Here is a 17,865-nt window from a genome sequence, read left to right as displayed (position 1 = left end):
ACTTTTGAAACAGGGCTGAAACAGAGGGGATTATGGGATGCTACAATGCATGATCTGTTTGGAGCCAAACACTTCAGAGACATGTTTTGTATATATCTGAGACCTATTGATGAAAAACAGTATAATTGGGGACCTTTAAGTTCGTTCTTCCATCCAGTGATGGCTTAACCTTAAGATATTTGCATTTAAGTATAAAGTGTTTGCTTAAAAAAAAATCAAATTTTTAACCAGAAATTCCATATGTTTTTCTTTTATAACTACTCCTTTGAATGATGGCCAAGTCTGTAAGACAACATTGTTGAACAGGTTCACACAACATTGGCTGAGCTGCAGTTCTTCCACTCTCCTGCTAATTCGCAGATCTCACAGTGCATGGATAAATCCACCCCACCACGGTCTGCCTCTCATCTCGGTGGATCACGTTAGCATACTGACACGCATTTGTGGAGTATAGACCGTCTTCAACATGGTTTAATCTCAATGCAAGCAGCAGCAGCACCAGCAGCTGTCATGTGAATCAGCTGGACGGACAAGGAAGAGATAACAACACGGCGCTGTGTTTCTAAATCAAGGTAAAATACTCTTTGCTTTTATTGAAACAACATGTGATATACCAGCGAAAAACGATGCATGTAAGCTAGCTTTGATCCAGTTAGACAGCAATCGGTGTGCTGCATTATGTGACTCTAGTGCAAAATTAGCTAAGCTACATATCAACAGCTAACCGTTAGCGTTGCCAGCCTAAGAAGTTGGCACGCGTTCATGCCAGTGGACATCTCGGACTATGTTTCTCATTGTTCCCATGTCTATTGTCAGAGGTCTTTCAGGATCGATACAATAATGTATACACGATACAAAAGATCATTGTAAATCCTCAGTATCACACAAAGTCACAGAGCGAAGGAGCTACGGGCCTCTCTGCAGCCACCTTGCGAGGGGCATTTAAACCCCATTCACTTGTGCATTAAGGAGTTAGCTGGGGTGCTAGCTAGGTTAGCTAAACGGCTACATATGCATTTATTTTCCACCTGCTAGCTGCAAGTGCTTTATAGTCCGGTACCATGAATCAATTCACAACGTACAAATCAGAGTGCCAAATTATTATAACGTCTTAATATAAGCAAGCTAGCTGTGCTAGTTGTTCAGCCGTTACTTTGCATCATAACAAAACGTAGGCTAGTTGGCTAGTTAGCTGGCTTGACAGACAACAAAGCTCAGCCAAGCCATAGACGCAAATCCAGTTTTTAAAGCGAAACCACAACTCGGGGGATATTTATTTATCCCAGTGTTCTAATGTGTTGATTTCAATTAATAGTAGGCAGAATAAGCACGATTTAGGTTATCCGTGTTTTGAAATGTTTGTTTTAGTACTTAAAACAGGAGTAAGGTTGTAAACACATAGTGTCTGAACACTGTTGCTGATTTATTACACAAACTTGTTTAAGCTTGCAATTGTCTGTTACATAATCGGGCTGAATGCCATTTCAATATGGTTTGCAGTGAAGTAGCTTTATGAAGAAATATATGGTTGAAAATCACAATATCATGACTCGGGCAATGTGATCCTTTGTCTGATGAACAATAAAGTCAGAGTTGGGAGTGGGATGGGTGTATGGGACAAACATCTGAATTGGGTTGTTAGAAAAGATCATAGGGCCAAATCGACATTCGTTGAATCTCTACCTCCATCTAGCGGTGATCATAAACCACTGCCTTCTAGTCAAGTTTTACATCTGTACATTTGAACCACACGTTAATATTTCTTACAGCCTGTAAATCACATTAAGTGGTTTATATTTTGTAATGGTCTATACAATGTGTACTAAGTCTTAAATTGAGTTATATCTTCAATCGGTATCACAAAAATGTAAGGAAAAATAGCTGATTGGGAGCAGTTAAATGCAAAAACACAATGACCATCGACTTAACAACTTATTGACAAATTAAGCAAACACAAATTACTTTTTGGCTATATTTACATCTGGAAATTGGTAATTATTATTATTATTATACCCTTTGAGCACATTTAAATTGGTGTCTTTATTTTATTTTTCCAGGTTATATCTGGTGAGGCAGCAGGATGGCGGGGGCAGAGGTGTTTACCCCAGCGAACCCCACCTGCAAAATCATGACGTTCAGGCCCACCATGGAGGAGTTCAAAGACTTCAACCAGTACCTGGTTTATATGGAGTCTCAGGGTGCACATCGCGCAGGTCTGGCTAAGGTAGGGAGCCTTTTTTCAAATTTCAACTTGGAAACAGTTTCAACATAAGTTTTGTCTTGTCTGTGAGTTATGGAATTCATGATGTCCACTTAGTTGGTGTGTCAAAGTTTCCTCTAATGTGTTCCTCTAACAGCAAGACCCTATTTGTACTCGGTTACTCCACTCCTGTTTTGTTTTCCAAACTTCTCCTCTTCTGTTTGTCCCCCAGGTGATTCCTCCTAAAGGCTGGAAGCCCCGTCGTACCTATGATGACATAGATGATCTCATGATTGATGCTCCCATCCAGCAGATGATGGCTGGCCAGTCAGGGCTCTTCACTCAATACAATATCCAGAAGAAGCCTCTTAGCGTGCAGGAGTTCAGGCGGTTGGCCAACAGTGACATGTGAGTACTAAATACATACATTTTATCTAGGAAGTAATGCTGCTGCCCTATTTGACCTAATTTAAAGAAAACCTAACTGTTCATATTAAAATAATAATTAGAATTTTACCGCTTATCTAACAAAAAAGTCTGAAAATTGGTAAAGAGATAGTAAGCCATGTGTACATTTCTAATGCTAGTTTTCCTAATCCCAAATCTTATTTAAAGATGGGATTTGGATAAATGATTTAAAAGTGCTAAGGTTCTACATTTAGCTGCAATGTAGTTTACCTTACCAATTGTTATTTATTTCTCCTCCACAGGTACTGTACACCACGCTACCTGAATTATGAAGATCTGGAGAGGAAATACTGGAAGAACCTGACTTTTGTCTCACCCATATATGGTGCTGATGTCAGTGGCAGTCTCTATGATGAGGTAGATGAGCCTTCTTCTTCTTTTGTTGATTTCCCTGTTTTTATTCACATATTTTAATACATGTGTTAATCTCTGTGTCTTTATCAAACGGTAGAAATGACTTTGGTGGACTTTATATCATATTACTTTTACCTAAATCTAGCAGTTTGGTCTTTGGAAAACAGGTTTTTGGAGTCATTTTAAGGACAAAAGAAAAATCTAAATTTGGGACACAAAGATGTATTGACTGAAAGCAACACATTCCCAGCTTTGATAAAGTAGGCCACTGAAGCTCATCCACATAATAGTGATAGGGGATTTGACAGCTGGCTAACTGGTGGCACAATGAGTAAAATCTTCCTTAATGTAGCTGATTGGATTTAAAAATGTCATTGTCAACCACAATACTAAGATGCTAGATCCACTTATGACATCCAATTGTTTCTAATCTCCCAGGATGTGGAAGAGTGGAACGTTGGCCACCTCAACTCTATCCTGGATGTTATCGAGGAGGACTGCGGTGTGTCCATCCAGGGGGTGAACACTCCATACCTATACTTTGGCATGTGGAAGACCACATTCTCGTGGCACACTGAGGATATGGACCTGTACAGCATCAACTACCTCCACTTTGGAGAGCCCAAGTCATGGTTAGTATGGGACAGGGGGTAAACGCACAAAGAAGCAATGAAAGATTGCCTGAAAAATACTTTTAACACTCAATGGAAACCAACTGTATAATATTCACTAAAGTATGTGTCTTACTAGTTGCGACACATACTAAGTAAGACACATACTTTAGTACCACTAGTAGTACCATTAGTGACACTTTTATGTTCACATCCACTTTTCTACGCATTGGAAAAAATGGCTACACGCATTTAGCCATCATCAGACTATAGGTCTATATATGGTTTGGTTTACGCAATGGCCACTGTGAGAAATGGACACATTTCTAATCTTAACCAGTTACCATTCACTATACATTGTTTCTGATTGCCAACTTATTTGTACTTGATGTAGCTAAGCTGCAGACTAACTTTTTTCCCCACTCCATTTGAACTGTCTTTGGAAGCTCTAGAGTAGGGGTTCCCAAATAGCTGTGAATTTATCGTAATATTTGCAGAATTATAAATATATAAAAATATTTTATCATAATATTTTTTTCAAAAAGTGTTTCATTTTCGCACCTATACCAGTGATATTATTTAATCCAGTAGCCTAGTTAATCTTTCACTACAGCATCAAGAGGCAGCGGGACGTATACTCCGCCTCTGAGAAGTGCAGCACCAGCGGGTAAAGATGTGCCTTTTTACGCACCGCCTTCGCTGTGTTTACCTTCATCAGAACAGCGAGTGACTGCAGGCTGTTACGTGTTAACCACACACACCTCTACACACATCTCTACACGCATCTCTACACACACATTTATTAGTTTTATAAAGGAGATGTCCGGTCACCAAGGCGCATGATGTGTGTGTGTCAGTGGCGAACTGTGTCTATCTCAACTGGACCTTCTGTAGACACACACACCCCCGCCGCCACCGCCCCTCCCCCCCTCCGCGGCATAATAATGTCCGTCTTTTCACTGAATTGTCGTCTTGAAAAGGGTACTCACAACAATTCCGCAACAACTTCATCTTCACCTGTTGCACTTTTCATTTCAACGTTAAAAACAATAAAACGGCATGAATTGCTTCGTCGCATTCATTCTAGATCCTCTGTCTTGAGCCAGTGAACTACCGGGCCTTCTAGAGCACCCTGGGACCGAGGGAAACTCTGAAAGAATACGCCCATTGGCTACAAATCAATATATGATTGGTTGATCAAACTGTCAGTCCAAACGTACACTCTCATTCAGTGCAACGGCCAGGATCGATCAAGGATGTAGAATACCTTGGTTGAAGGATATTCTACCCAGAGACCCAGAACAAGATCTGATTGGTTGCTTTCTTTTCTAACACAAAACCACTGAAATGCGTAGTGCATGGTCCGAGAAGGACAAACAAATCAACGTAACACTGTAATATTACAGATCAACACACAGATACGATTCTCATTTATTCATTTTATATACATTTTATTTATATAATTAAATAGATTTGTTTGTTTTATCTGAGTGTTCCAGGGTATTCTCTGAATACCTTGAAGGCCCTGACGGTTCGCCACTGGTGTGTGTATGTGCTCTGCTCAGCTCAGCTCAGTGTGTTCGGTGTGTTTGTGTCTGTCCGACACCGGCATTTGTTTTCAAATGACCATGAACAGTAATTTACACACATCTGGCTAACTCCATAGGTATATACGGGTGTTCCCAAAAGAAGTTTAATCTTTATTCTTAATCTCGATGTAGTGCTAAAGGCCCTGTCACACTGTCCCGAAATTGACACCCGATGCACACACGAATATGGAATTGTGAATTTCGCACGAAGATGGCCCCGAACCACACACGAAGGCAACATTTACATTACATTTAAGACATACAACTGCAACGAAAGTACCAAAAACAATTATGTTAAAGTACTATGATACTGTACTGATATCTTCAGACTTTGTTCTTTACTTTATCCGTCTTTATATGTAGAAAATATTACGTTTTCTCCGTAATGTTGTTTCCATAACAACAACAATTTCCTGTCAACTGTCCTTCAAAATAATATATTATATCCTTTTTAGTTTCACAGAACACAAATTGGGTTATTTACATAATATATTTACATGATTTTGTTGTGCAATAAAACAACCCGATGGACACACGATAAAGGAAATGTTCAAATTCGGCTGTGATCGTAGCAACATCGGGCCATTCGTGAGGGCATCTTAAGCCATCGTATGACCGCTGGCGGAGTTTCTCAGGCTCCGGCAGCAACTTCGTGAGCGGAGGCAAAATCTTTGGCATGCCAAAAAATTGCCGAAGGACCTTGCGAAGGTTCATTTTCGTGTTGAATTCGTGTGTCAATTTTGCCCTTCGTAAGGCCATCGTGAGGGCATCTTGTTATCCTCGGTGCCATCGGGCATTCACCCCGATCAGAGTGAGGGTGAATGCACCGAAGATGACACGTTTGGCAAGATGCCCTCACGAGTGCCTTACGAAGTTGCCGCTCACGAAGTTGCTGCCGGAGCCTGAGAAACTCCACCGGCGGTCATACGATGGCTTAGATGCCCTCACGAATGGCCCGATGTTGCTACGATCACAGCCGAATTTGAACATTTCCTTTATCGTGTGTCCATCGGGTGTCAATTTCGGGACAGTGTGACAGGGCCTTAAATGCTGTCGGAGTGCACCGGAACGAACGACACTATCATAATATCTTCTGAAAACAAATGCCAGTCTCACACACACACACACACACACACACACACACACACCCTGGCGACCGGACATCTCCTTCATAATGCGCCTTCTCCTCGTTTTCCCAGCATTCACTGGATTATCCGTAAATCATACAAACAAAACCAAAACGTTGATTTATATGTTTTCCCATTTTGGTTTAAAAACTGAATAATGTCGGTTTTTTGGTTTTCCGAAAAACCAAAAAACGTTGTTAATGTTTTGGATGCATATTGTTCTGCGCAACGCAACAGCGGTAATTAAAGTTTAAAAGTCTCAAAAATGCTACAACTACTGTCACAAACTGGATGAATGTGAAGTATTTTGTTAAAGGAGGATGAAAGCGTAATTAAGGAGCACTATTGGAGTGACTTTGATGGTTATTGGACTCAGGATGAATTCATTTGGATTCCCGCTGTATGAAGAAATGAAAGGACGCCGCAAGTGGAAACAATTCACAAAGGGATTAAACTGTTTAAAACACATGCTCCAAGTAAGCCGGATTTTGCCGATGTGTTTATGTGGATTCAAAAGTCGTAAATATCTACAAAATGGAGGAGACCGATCTGATCGGAGCAACTGTGACAAATAATCCAACTGAAACCGGCATGGACAATGACTATGTTTTAAAAAATGCGCTTATCCAGACAAGCCCGGTTTGGACACTTTACGAGCAGAAGAAACATTTCTATCAAAGAAAAATGTATACATTTTTGTATTTTTATGCCTTTAATAGCTACTAACTTGACTTTTTATTCAAATTAATTAATCAATAATTAGTTGTATTGTAATGAAGAGACAAGGCTCTTGGTAACAATCATGTATTGAGTTACAATAATATGTAAAAGAAAAAAGTCTAAATATGATATTTGGACTGGCGCCCCCCCTGCGATCTTTGGCACCCCCCAGGTTGGGAACCACTGCTCTAGAGGACAGAGATACTCTGAGACAATTCATCAATAATTAGTGTAATAGGTAAAAGCTGATTGCAACACATAATTAACTAACTAAAGAAGTCACTCAAGTGTTAAGTTACTCTTTTGGGTAGATTTACACACTTTGAATTTTCCATAATATCTTGTTGGATATTATAATACTGTACTGACCAGAGCAAGTGGTGTAACTGAGTTAATGCAAACTATTATTTTACCCTTCCTCTGTCATTTTTTCGGCACAGCACTCAGTCCATCTCTATTTCGATGTCTCAATTTTCAGTCCTTAAACTTGAGCTACAATTATCCAAAAGGATACTATAAGGAAATGGTATAGGATTTATTTGACTTAAATTAAATTCAAATGCCAATATTCCTAGTCAACTAAAATGTGATGATCTAAAAAAAGGATTAAGATCAAAACAAAAAGTAGGTGCCGAAATAAACGCCTTGTCACAGAAAACAGAAACGTTTATTTGTTCAAGCTCTTGCATGTTTTTATAGAAGAGAAGCTGGGTTTTAAGAAGTGTCGGGTTAAAATGATAAAGTTGAAGTGAAGAATGCAGGTAGATCAAAATGTAGGTTTATTTTTATTTCTTTGTCAGCTTGGCTTGCTCCATTTCTCTCTCCTCTCCTCTTGCCCTGAAGGGAGTTCTGCTCATTAGAGCAGTGAGCCCTGCAACCCACAGGGATCAGTGTCACAGGCACGCACGCACGCACGCACGCACGCACGCACGCACGCACGCACGCACGCACACCCTTATAATCTAACACACTCTCACACACAGGGGTAGACTCTTTCATCATGCTTTTATTTTGACATCTCTTCCCTGGAGTGGAGCAGCTTTAAGATGCACCTCCCTCACCTCTTCTCAAACCCCTACCCCCCCCCCCCCCCACCTGCCATGTCACCTCCACCTGAGGATGGCTCTCCCTCTCACTGCTCTGTTAAGCTGACAGGTGATATGATATGATAGAAATGCCACAGACCTGAGGGCAGATGCTGCTAGTCGAATGGAGCGCCTCGTCAAACCTTGTGGGAGTTCAGTCAGGAGCCGGGTTTGTCACCGGGAACATCGGGAATAGTTTCAATTCAATTGCGTCAGCAGTGTAGCATAAGAAATAATGCAGGATAAGGCCAAACAAGATTAACGCTTAACTTACAGCAATAGTTTTTTTTTTTTTTTTAGAAATTGAATTCGACTCCGTATTTTTAAACGGTGTTAACAGAATCAAAGACCAAATGCATTCACTTTTAAAGCTCCCCTATTATAATTTTTTTCCATCAATTTATTATAGGTCTCAGATATATACAAAACATGTCTCTGAAGTGTTTGGCTCCAAACACCAAACAGATCGAGCATTGTAGCATCCCATAATCCCCTCTGTTTCAGCCCTGTTTCAAAAGTGCTGATTCTGTCTGTTACTTTAGATGAAAATAAGGAGCCACGCCCCTCTGAGAGAGATTTGGTTAAAAATAACACAATGGTGCTCTAGGAGGAGATTCAGGTGATAAGGGGGGGGGGGTTACCTTGGTTGGTTATTGGCTAATGGTTACACAAGCCAAACAATCATGACATCTTAAAGTGGCCAAAATCTGATCAGCTCATTTACAGACCGGTTTTTATAATCAATCAATCAATCAATCAACAACTTTATTAATCCTGCAAGGGGCAATTGGTTATGAGCAGCAGCTTATGTCATGTACACAGGCAGGAACATACAGGAAGAAAACACACAGATACACCCGGGAGCACAGATGTAGATAATTCTAATTTACATTATAAATAGTTCAAAGCATCGCCGATGATCTTTTTTAACAATGCTGTTCAGGCTGTCCCTGTCTTTCAGTGTAAGGCTATGGAACCAGCAGATAAAAGAAAAACAAATAAGGCTCTCAGTGAATGCTTGGTAAAAACGACAAAGAATGAAAGGCCTGACAGAGAAAGAGTTCAGTTTGCGAAGAAGGTGCATTCTCTGTTGACCCCGCTTCAAAATACACTCAGTATTCACATCAAATTTGAGGTGGTCATCGAAAATGGTGCCCAAGTATTTGTATGATGTGACAATTTCTACCTTGTCATTGTGTATGATGCACTCCTTAGAAACATCCTTATGACGTCTAAAATCAATGATCAATTCCTGGGTTTTGGAGACATTTAAATCCAGAAAACTGTCATCGCACCAGGAAATAAAATCGGCAAGAGCACACTCGTGGCCTGATTCTGAGCCGCTAAGGAGGGACAAGAGGGCGGTATCATCAGAGAATGTAACCAAGTAGCTATTGTCTTGCATGCTCCTGCATTTATCAGTGTGTGCATTATAAAAAGTAGGGGCGAAAGAACGCATCCTTGAGGCGAGCCCGTGGAAGTGATGACAGAGTCAGAGAGGCGTCCATTGACAGACACCTTCTGCTCTCTATTAGTTAGAAAGTTTAAAATCCATAAAACAAGTTGATCGGGCAGTTTAAAATGACATAATAGGCTCTCTACCAGGAGATGCGGCTGCATTGTGTTAAATGCTGAAGAAAAGTCAGCAAACAAAAGCCTGGCATGGGCTTGTGGCTCTTCAAGGTGTTTGTGGAGGGTGTGCAGTATAAAAAGCTTTGCATCCTCGACGCCTCTCCCTGCCTACTACTTACATGTCAAGGCCGTTTACAATTTTTTCAAACATTTTCATTACCAATGACGTTAAAGCCACCGGTCTGAAGTCGTTTAGGACTTTAGGATGAGGCTTCTTAGGGATGGGAATTACAGTTGAGGATTTCCACATATCTGGAATTTTGCTATTCTCAAGTGACAATTGGAATATATGCTGGAAAACACCACAGAGTTCGCTAGCACAATACTGGAGTGTACGCCCACAAATATGGTCAGGCGCGGGGGCCTTCCTAATATTGACTCGTTTTAAGAGATTCCTAACATCATCCTGTTCAATGACTATTTCTGAGATAGGTGAGAGAGACTGGTTGCAGTGTTTATGGAGAAATCATTTTTCTCGAATCGAGAATAAAAATGTTAAAAGCATTGGGGAGGTCTGCCTCATTTGTTCCCTCAATGCTAATGGTATTCCTAGCCCTGTCATTGTTGTTACCCTGGGAGATGGAGGACATTGATTTGATTCCCCTCCAGGCTTCCCGAAGATCTCCACTGCTGTATTTGAGTTCCACCTTATCCCTATAAGCTATTTTAGCTTTTCTTATCTCATTTCTTAATTCTCTGTTAATTTTTGTTGTTGTCCTGACTGTTTCCAGTATAAAATATACGTTTCTTTCTATTTATAACACTCTTTAGTTCCTTCGTGACCCACGGCTTATTATTAGGGAAGACTGTAATGTCTTTACAAGGAATGTTAGACTCCACACAAAATGATATGTAGGATGAGGCAGTTGACGTCAGTTCATTGAGATCAGAGCATGAGCTATAAAACGCATCCCAATCCGTGTAGTCCAAACAAGTAAGGTGGCAATGCTTTCCTCTGTCCAACATTTCAGTTTTTTTTGTGCACACTTGTTTTCTGCAGATGGGTTTGTAGATCGGCACCAGAAGAACGCTCGTGTGGTATGAAGCTCCAAAAGGGGGCATGGTCAGGGACTTGAACGCACCAGGCACCGTGCCGTAACATAAGTCAATAGTGGTTTTATTTAAAGTTGTAGGACATGTGACATACTGCTCGTATGTTTTTAAGGTCTTATGCACCTGACAGTGATTAAAATCTCCTAAAATAAATGTAGGAGCATCGGGGGAGAGGGAGTCCAGTCTGTTAGTAACTTCCTCAATCAGCTGAGTGGCTGCTGAGGTGTTTGCCCGTGGGTGAATGTAAACAATAGTGAAAAACAGCTGGGGGAACTCTCTAGGCAAGTAGAAGGGGCGAAGCGAAATGGATAACAGTTCAAGATCCGGAGTACATATTTCCTCCCGAACTGTGAAGGAATTACAGTACCTTTTGTTGATATAAAAGCATACTCCACCCCCGCAGGATTTGTTTTTTATGACAGGCGACCGGTCCATCCAAACAGGGTACCCAAAACCGCTGATGTGTAGGTCCTCGTTGCTGTCCGAGGCTTTCAGCCACGTCTCAGTGAATGCCAGCAGACACGCGTCCCTGTAATCTCGCTTGAATTTAGCACAAGCCTCCAATTCGTCCAATTTGTTCCGTAGGGATTGAACATTGGAGAGAAGGATAGTTGTGAGCGGGGGGAGCCGGCGTCGGTTGTCTAGCTCGTTTGTCCTCAGTCTGCGTTGAACGCCTCCTCTCCTTCCTTTCTTCCTCCGATGATATTTGGGCAACATCCCGCCTGGTAAAGAATTTGTACTACTACTTCTTAGGAAGTGGGGAATAGGCGGAATAGGGTTACTTGCTGCCAGTGAACTTATATCCAGCAGCAGCTGTAGATGAGCCTGTGACTTAGCACGTCACCGCTGAGTCCCCATGTCATACGGCCGAAAAGAGTCCAAAGCACCGCAAGGACGCATATATAGACATATTATAGAAATGGATCAGGACAAAAAGTGAGCGAATCTTTTTTCCTGAAACTTTCAGAATCTCTTTACACAGAGGGGACACATGTTTATGTATAAAAAAACATGAAAAAGTGGATTTTGCATAATAGGTAACCTTTTAAATGTTCAGGCTCAGAAGTTGCCAAGGTAATTGAAGGGTTTATACTGTGCACCTGAATACACTTTTCCAATAAGACATAACAACTTTTCTGTCCCATCAGCCTTCTTACAATTATTCGCTCATCCACCACTTGATGGCAGTCTTGAAGTTGTAAAGGCTTTGCTTGAAAACTTGTATTATACAGTTTAGGCATAATGAAGAATGCATGTGGAGAATTTCACCTACTATTTCTGTCTGCTTCATATTTATCTCTTATCTCTAATAGGTATGCAATCCCCCCTGAGCACGGGAAGAGACTGGAGCGTCTGGCTACAGGTACAATAATCATTTATATTCTCTTTGTATTCTACATATGAATTAAGGCGGGAGAAATAATTAAACGGTTATTAAATAATGATGCAGCATTCAGAACCAGGTCTGCATTTAACAACAAAGAACAGCACATCAATTCAATTCTGAAATGAGATGACAATAGTGGTAATGGAAAAGCTAAGGATGCCGCATGCTAATGAGCTCGGAATACTTACGTGCAAAAACTGCTATTAGTAGAAATGTAAATGCAAAAGGAGGTTTAATGTAGTGACAAACCTCTTTAGAAAAATCCATATTGTAAGTAGACTAAATAAACCGTAATGCATAAGATTAATTTGACAACTTAGTCATTATTAAAGTGTTTGAATTTCAATTTAAAATGGGCTATTAGGTCTAAGATTGCAATGCTGATTACTTCTCTGGATAAATGGAAATCCACAAATGTAAAACTAATGATACAAATTACAGTAGAATCCTATATAAAAGGAACTATATATAAATACATGTTAAAACAAGTGTACACTTTTATTTTAATGTTAATGGTTAGGTATAGAAAGAGAAACTTTTCATGGTGACATATTCTGAAAATATGCTGCTTTTGTGATTTACCCAGATTCATTGTAAATGTAATCTGTTAATTAGATCTGTAAAGGTCGAAAAGGTGACCACAGAAACACTTTTTAGTCAAGCTTTTTATTATGCATGTTATACATGTTTCTCCGCTGGCTTACACTCTATGTTAATGTTGTGTTTGTGCACATTTTTGTCAGGTTTCTTTCCTAACAGCTTCAAGGGGTGTGAGGCTTTTCTTCGTCACAAGATGACTCTAATCTCCCCTTCCATACTGAAGAAGTATGGCATTCCCTTTGATAAGGTAGGCCCTCATCCCCTTTGAAAAATGACTCTTCTTGCCTTTTATACGCCCTTTATTTACCAACTTTATTGAGATGGCTTTTCATGCCAGTGAAATTAGCAGTGCTCATTCTGAAATGTAGAAATCTGCAGTAACTTATTAAAGGATTTAATTCATTCTCTTTTACTTTCTGATTTAGAAAAGAAATTGGGAGGAGAGTTCACATTTCTTTTACTCTTTCAAACCAATCTCTTCCCCTATGTTTATAATAAATTGCCAGATTACTCAGGAAGCTGGAGAGTTCATGATCACCTTCCCTTATGGCTACCATGCTGGCTTCAATCATGGCTTCAACTGTGCGGAGTCCACCAACTTCGCCACTCTGCGTTGGATAGACTATGGCAAAGTAGCCACACAGGTAACATTCATGCACATGCTTCAAGTCTTTGGAACATCCAACAAAGTGCCACAGAATACAATTCAATTCATGCTTAAAAATCATAGTCATACAGTATCAAACAGAATCGATTATAATTGTGTTTGCACTGCAATGCCTCTTTATGTTTTTCCAAAGCAGACAGAATATTCATACTCATCTTTTTCTTCCAGTGCACTTGTAGCAAGGACATGGTAAAAATATCCATGGAACCGTTTGTGAAACAGTTTCAACCGGACCGCTACGCCAACTGGATGGTGGGCAAAGATTCTGCACCTCTTGATCACATACTCGCCACTCCCAGTACAACACCGGAGCTGCACAGCTGGTTGCAGAGGAGGCGCAAGAACAAAGCTACTTTGAATAAAGGGTACTGTATTCATATTCCAACACAGTTTCTTCTGCTTTCCATGCAATTCGGTTAAAGAGAAGAGTCTATTGCAGCTGATGGTGGGAGTACAAGTGGTGCTGTTTGTATATTGATGACATCATATTGTTGAAATCATACACAGTCCTCATCATTGTTAATAAAGATCCCATTTCGTTTTTGTCCAATGCAACATTTGGAGAGACATCAGTCTGTGATGATGCCTGTAATTGTGGCCCTAGTGCATTGGATAGTGAAGAGACAATGGCATTTGGCACACATAATAAAGTCACAAACTTCCACATTTGTTTCCTTAATTTTGGGCTTCAATCTTCTTTTATCTCACTCCTTCCTCACAGCAGCACCCACTCTCGTATGCGATCCAAGCGCCTCAGAACCACTGAGGAGCCCATTGCCCTGGATGGCAGCACAGCGCTGACCAGCAGCAAGAGGAAAGGCCTGGGGAGTCCGACTGGGCCCAAGGTGCGAAAGTCTGCTGCGGGGACAAGCTGCAAGGAAGAGGAGGAAAAAGAGAAGAAAATGGAAGCCGAGTCAAAGCACAAACAGAACCAGAACCCTTTTCAGCTCTCTGGTAAGAGACATCAAGTATACTGTATGCGTGGGTGTGATTTAAACAGCTTGACCGCGTGCTTATGTTGCTGTTTACCTTGTGGTACATTATATTAATGTTTCCTTATCCTCAACAGGTCCTTGCAGACAGATGTGTGTGGTCAAGGTAAATCGTGTAGAGAGTAATAGTTTAAGTCTTTCGAATAACTCTTACTGCAACCCCATTCCCTCTCCTGCTGCACCAGTGAAGAATGACCTAAAGGCAGAGACGGTCACTCACACTGACCCTCAACACCTCTCAGGGTCAGGGGTCACGAGAAGGACTCCCGATGGACTCAGACAAGGGCCTGGGGATACGCCGATGCATCTGGGAACTAATGAGCCACGGTGTTGCTCTCCTGAACCACAAGACCTCTCACCTTCTCAGGACTGCTGTATCAGGGTCTCTCCCCTGGAGGCTCAAACACTCAGCTCGTCCTCCAACACAAAAACCAACTCTGCTGAGACTGAGATGAGCTCGTGTCCGCCTGACTATAACTCTCAAACATCGAGTTTCTCATGTGCAGAAGACACTTTAAGGCTGTCACCAAACACTGACACTAGCATGGACACAGGTACTGAGAATTACACTAACAACATCGCTAAAGCAGAGAAAATAAACACAATTGTTGATACCAAACATACCAATCCACACTCCACTACAAAAGCACTTTACGATCTTAAATCTGAGCCAGTAGAGGGGGGTAGTAGCACATCATGTTGCTCCTTTTCCCCTTCAGGACAAAATTGCAATTTGGAGAAAAACATCACCAAGGGAAATCGTTGCCCTCCTCTGCTGCAGAGGAATGCAGTAGATATGCCACAACTCACTCTGGAGCCAGCGGATACGGTTGGAATCTGCCCTTTGCCACCTGTACTGATCCAAGAGATGCCCTCCCTCACCCCGGCTGAGTATGGGCTAACCAATGTCCCCAAAGCTACATCAGGCAGTCACCAGGTTGCACCTGTGCTTCATAGGGAGACGCTAACTAGCTCTCTGTCCTCAAATGGAGCCAAACAGGAGTTAAAAAGCAACTTAAAGATGTCAAAAGAACCTCTTTCTGTAGAACGTGCCAACAAGTGGAAGTCAGAGTCTTCATATAGCTGTAAAGGGGCAGCAGTGTCTGGTTCAAAAGGAGACGCGGCTCATTTAACTACCAATGCTATGCACAACATAACATCTGGTGTTGTCCATGAAAAGCTAAAAGCGTCAGGAATTGCTGCGGAACAGGAGCTGGAAAATGTTCCCACTGGACGAACTGATGCTTCCCCTCTCCAGCTAGTTAAGAGCAATGCACCTCAAACAGAGCAGCAGTACAGCCTATTAGAGTTGGCAAGCAAAGAAACTTCACAGCACCCGGCTCATAGGGACAATGCATTCAGTCTGAACAATGGTCTGCCTTTTTTAACTGGTACCTCAAACTATAACCCCCATACGCCATTATGCACTCAAGGTGACTCGGCACTACAGCTGCACCACCACACCACATACTCCCCTTCCCATTGTACTTTTGAGAACTCATACATGGAACCCAAACCTTTCTCCAGCAGTATTTGGAAAAACTTAAATTCCCAGGGTCCTGCAGTACTCATCCAGAGTCTGCACCCAGAACTCCCTTCTGACTTCACCCACGACCCGCTGCCTTACACCATGTGGACCGAACCTCAGTGCAAAGAAGTCACAGACCTGGAGGTCACAGAACAAGACCTACGTGAGTCTGAGAACCAGGAAGAGGAAGGGGGGCCTCTCACCTGGGCCCAGCTCGAGCCCACCTCACTAGTTTCAGTTGGTGCTGTTGAGTCCCTGGGCCTCTGTGGGGATTATGAGCTCCACCGAGGGGACACAGATGGGTCTGACGCCCTCTCCTTGTGCAGGGAGCTGGGGAGACATAGGGACACAGAGGAGAGTCTTCACTCCAATACTGCTGTTACACCTCTGAATATGGCAGGAGGTGAACAGGATGTGGTGTCTGACATGGATGAAAGGGGATCTGATGGCGAAGAGATGGAGCAGCAATGTAGTGTGAAGGGAGAGAGCAGTAGTGACTCATCTGATGAGGAGGAACAAGAAGAAGAAGAAGAAGAAGAGGAAGAGGAGGAAAATGATACAAGTAACTGCGAGTGTGATGAATCAGGCCTGGAACCTGGGGAGGTTTGTGCAGTGAGTGCTCTTTTACACACAGTCATACACATTCAGTCTTTAGCTGAAGTTTGAAAGAAATACATTTTATTTGCACTCTAATGCCTTTCACTGATGCCTGTTCCTGCCAGTACCCTGCCCTGTCGGTGAAGAGGACCACGAAGAGCTGGCGTCACCCACTCAGGAAACCCATGGCGAGGGCTGTCAAACCACAGGATGCCAGTGATGATGGTGGGAACACACACACACACACACACGCACGCACGCGCCTTAAAAAAACTCTCCCAACATTCAGGGAGTGACACATGTTCATGCTATAAGCCAAGAGAGGACTGGAATTCACTTTGCTGTTTTATTACCGTTAAAACAAACTTTGACATAGTAATCAACACTTCAGGTAACATTAGTTTTTTCCCACAGCGTAGCTTTTTATAACCATCATTTCATTCCACTCTGAGGTCACTTCTCCCTTTTCTCATTTTATGTTTCCCAAAATGATTTGACTGACGTCAATGCACACATAAACTAAACGGATGTAACTCAGGCTTACCACAGTAAAAATACCTAGAGATAGATACTCTATTTGTTTTAACAGGGTGGGTGGGAGGAGCCTCAATTAACAACTACTAGCGCACACACACGCACACAGTCACATTCATTATTTCTATGGCTGTGAAAGGGATGAATAATTCAGGAGGCATTTTAGTTGTTTATCCCTGAGAAATTACCATGAAATGACCATGGCTGTGAGGAGCCTATTTCATGATGATGAGAGCTCTTAATCATTTTTGGTAATTGTATAAACTGGCAGGCCTCTCTATTCATTGCAAATAGTTTTCATGTCACTTGAGGATTGTCACCACTGGATAGATTAGATCTGACTTTACACCAAATCAGGCGGTTTGGCGAAAACACACATCCTTCCAGTCATGTGAGAGTGGGAAGTGAATTCGGGCTGGGAATTCTGGAACAATGCAGCGGTGTGCGGCAGAACATTTGAAACCGACAAACATTTTGAGAAACGCAGCCCAATGTCGTATTTCGTTGGCCAGTCACGTAACCAGTAAGTCGGTGAGAGAGTACAGTAAACGTTGCTTTCTCTCTCTGCCATGGGGATGGGTGCCGAAAAATACTTTTGTTGAAAGTTAAGGGTACAAAAACGAAACACAAGCACTTACACAAACTCCCGGGCGGTTGGGGGTAACAGCTGACTACATTGATGCTCGTTTTAGCAACTCTGTTGGGAACTTGATAGCGTGCT

At 41.9% G+C, this 17,865-nt stretch overlaps 1 protein-coding gene across 7 annotated transcripts in view; it reads left to right on the top strand.

The window, feature by feature from the left end:
• The first annotated feature begins 312 nt into the window (after positions 1–312).
• The window catches only part of LOC117445675 (lysine-specific demethylase 4C-like), a 34,042-nt gene continuing 16,489 nt past the window's right edge, over positions 313–17,865 (top strand). For 4 of the 7 annotated variants that reach the window (XM_034081522.2, XM_034081490.2, XM_034081514.2 and 1 more), the window contains exons 1-12: positions 313–572; positions 2,058–2,224; positions 2,433–2,608; positions 2,911–3,025; positions 3,461–3,654; positions 12,153–12,202; positions 12,970–13,073; positions 13,333–13,470; positions 13,662–13,858; positions 14,215–14,447; positions 14,563–16,625; positions 16,736–16,835. In XM_034081522.2, coding sequence (XP_033937413.1) covers positions 2,081–2,224; positions 2,433–2,608; positions 2,911–3,025; positions 3,461–3,654; positions 12,153–12,202; positions 12,970–13,073; positions 13,333–13,470; positions 13,662–13,858; positions 14,215–14,447; positions 14,563–16,625; positions 16,736–16,835 — 3,514 coding nt within the window. In that variant the 5' untranslated portion in view covers positions 313–572; positions 2,058–2,080. The remainder of the gene's footprint in view (positions 573–2,057; positions 2,225–2,432; positions 2,609–2,910; positions 3,026–3,460; positions 3,655–12,152; positions 12,203–12,969; positions 13,074–13,332; positions 13,471–13,661; positions 13,859–14,214; positions 14,448–14,562; positions 16,626–16,735; positions 16,836–17,865) is intronic. The other 3 variants (XM_034081498.2, XM_034081506.2, XM_034081531.2) reach the window with 3 other exon arrangements.

This window comes from Pseudochaenichthys georgianus, chromosome 1, assembly GCF_902827115.2.
Source record: "Pseudochaenichthys georgianus chromosome 1, fPseGeo1.2, whole genome shotgun sequence".
NCBI classification, from domain to species: domain Eukaryota; kingdom Metazoa; phylum Chordata; class Actinopteri; order Perciformes; family Channichthyidae; genus Pseudochaenichthys; species Pseudochaenichthys georgianus.
The sequence above is the reverse complement of the archived record's forward strand: the minus strand, read 5'-3'. Positions and strand labels throughout refer to the sequence as shown.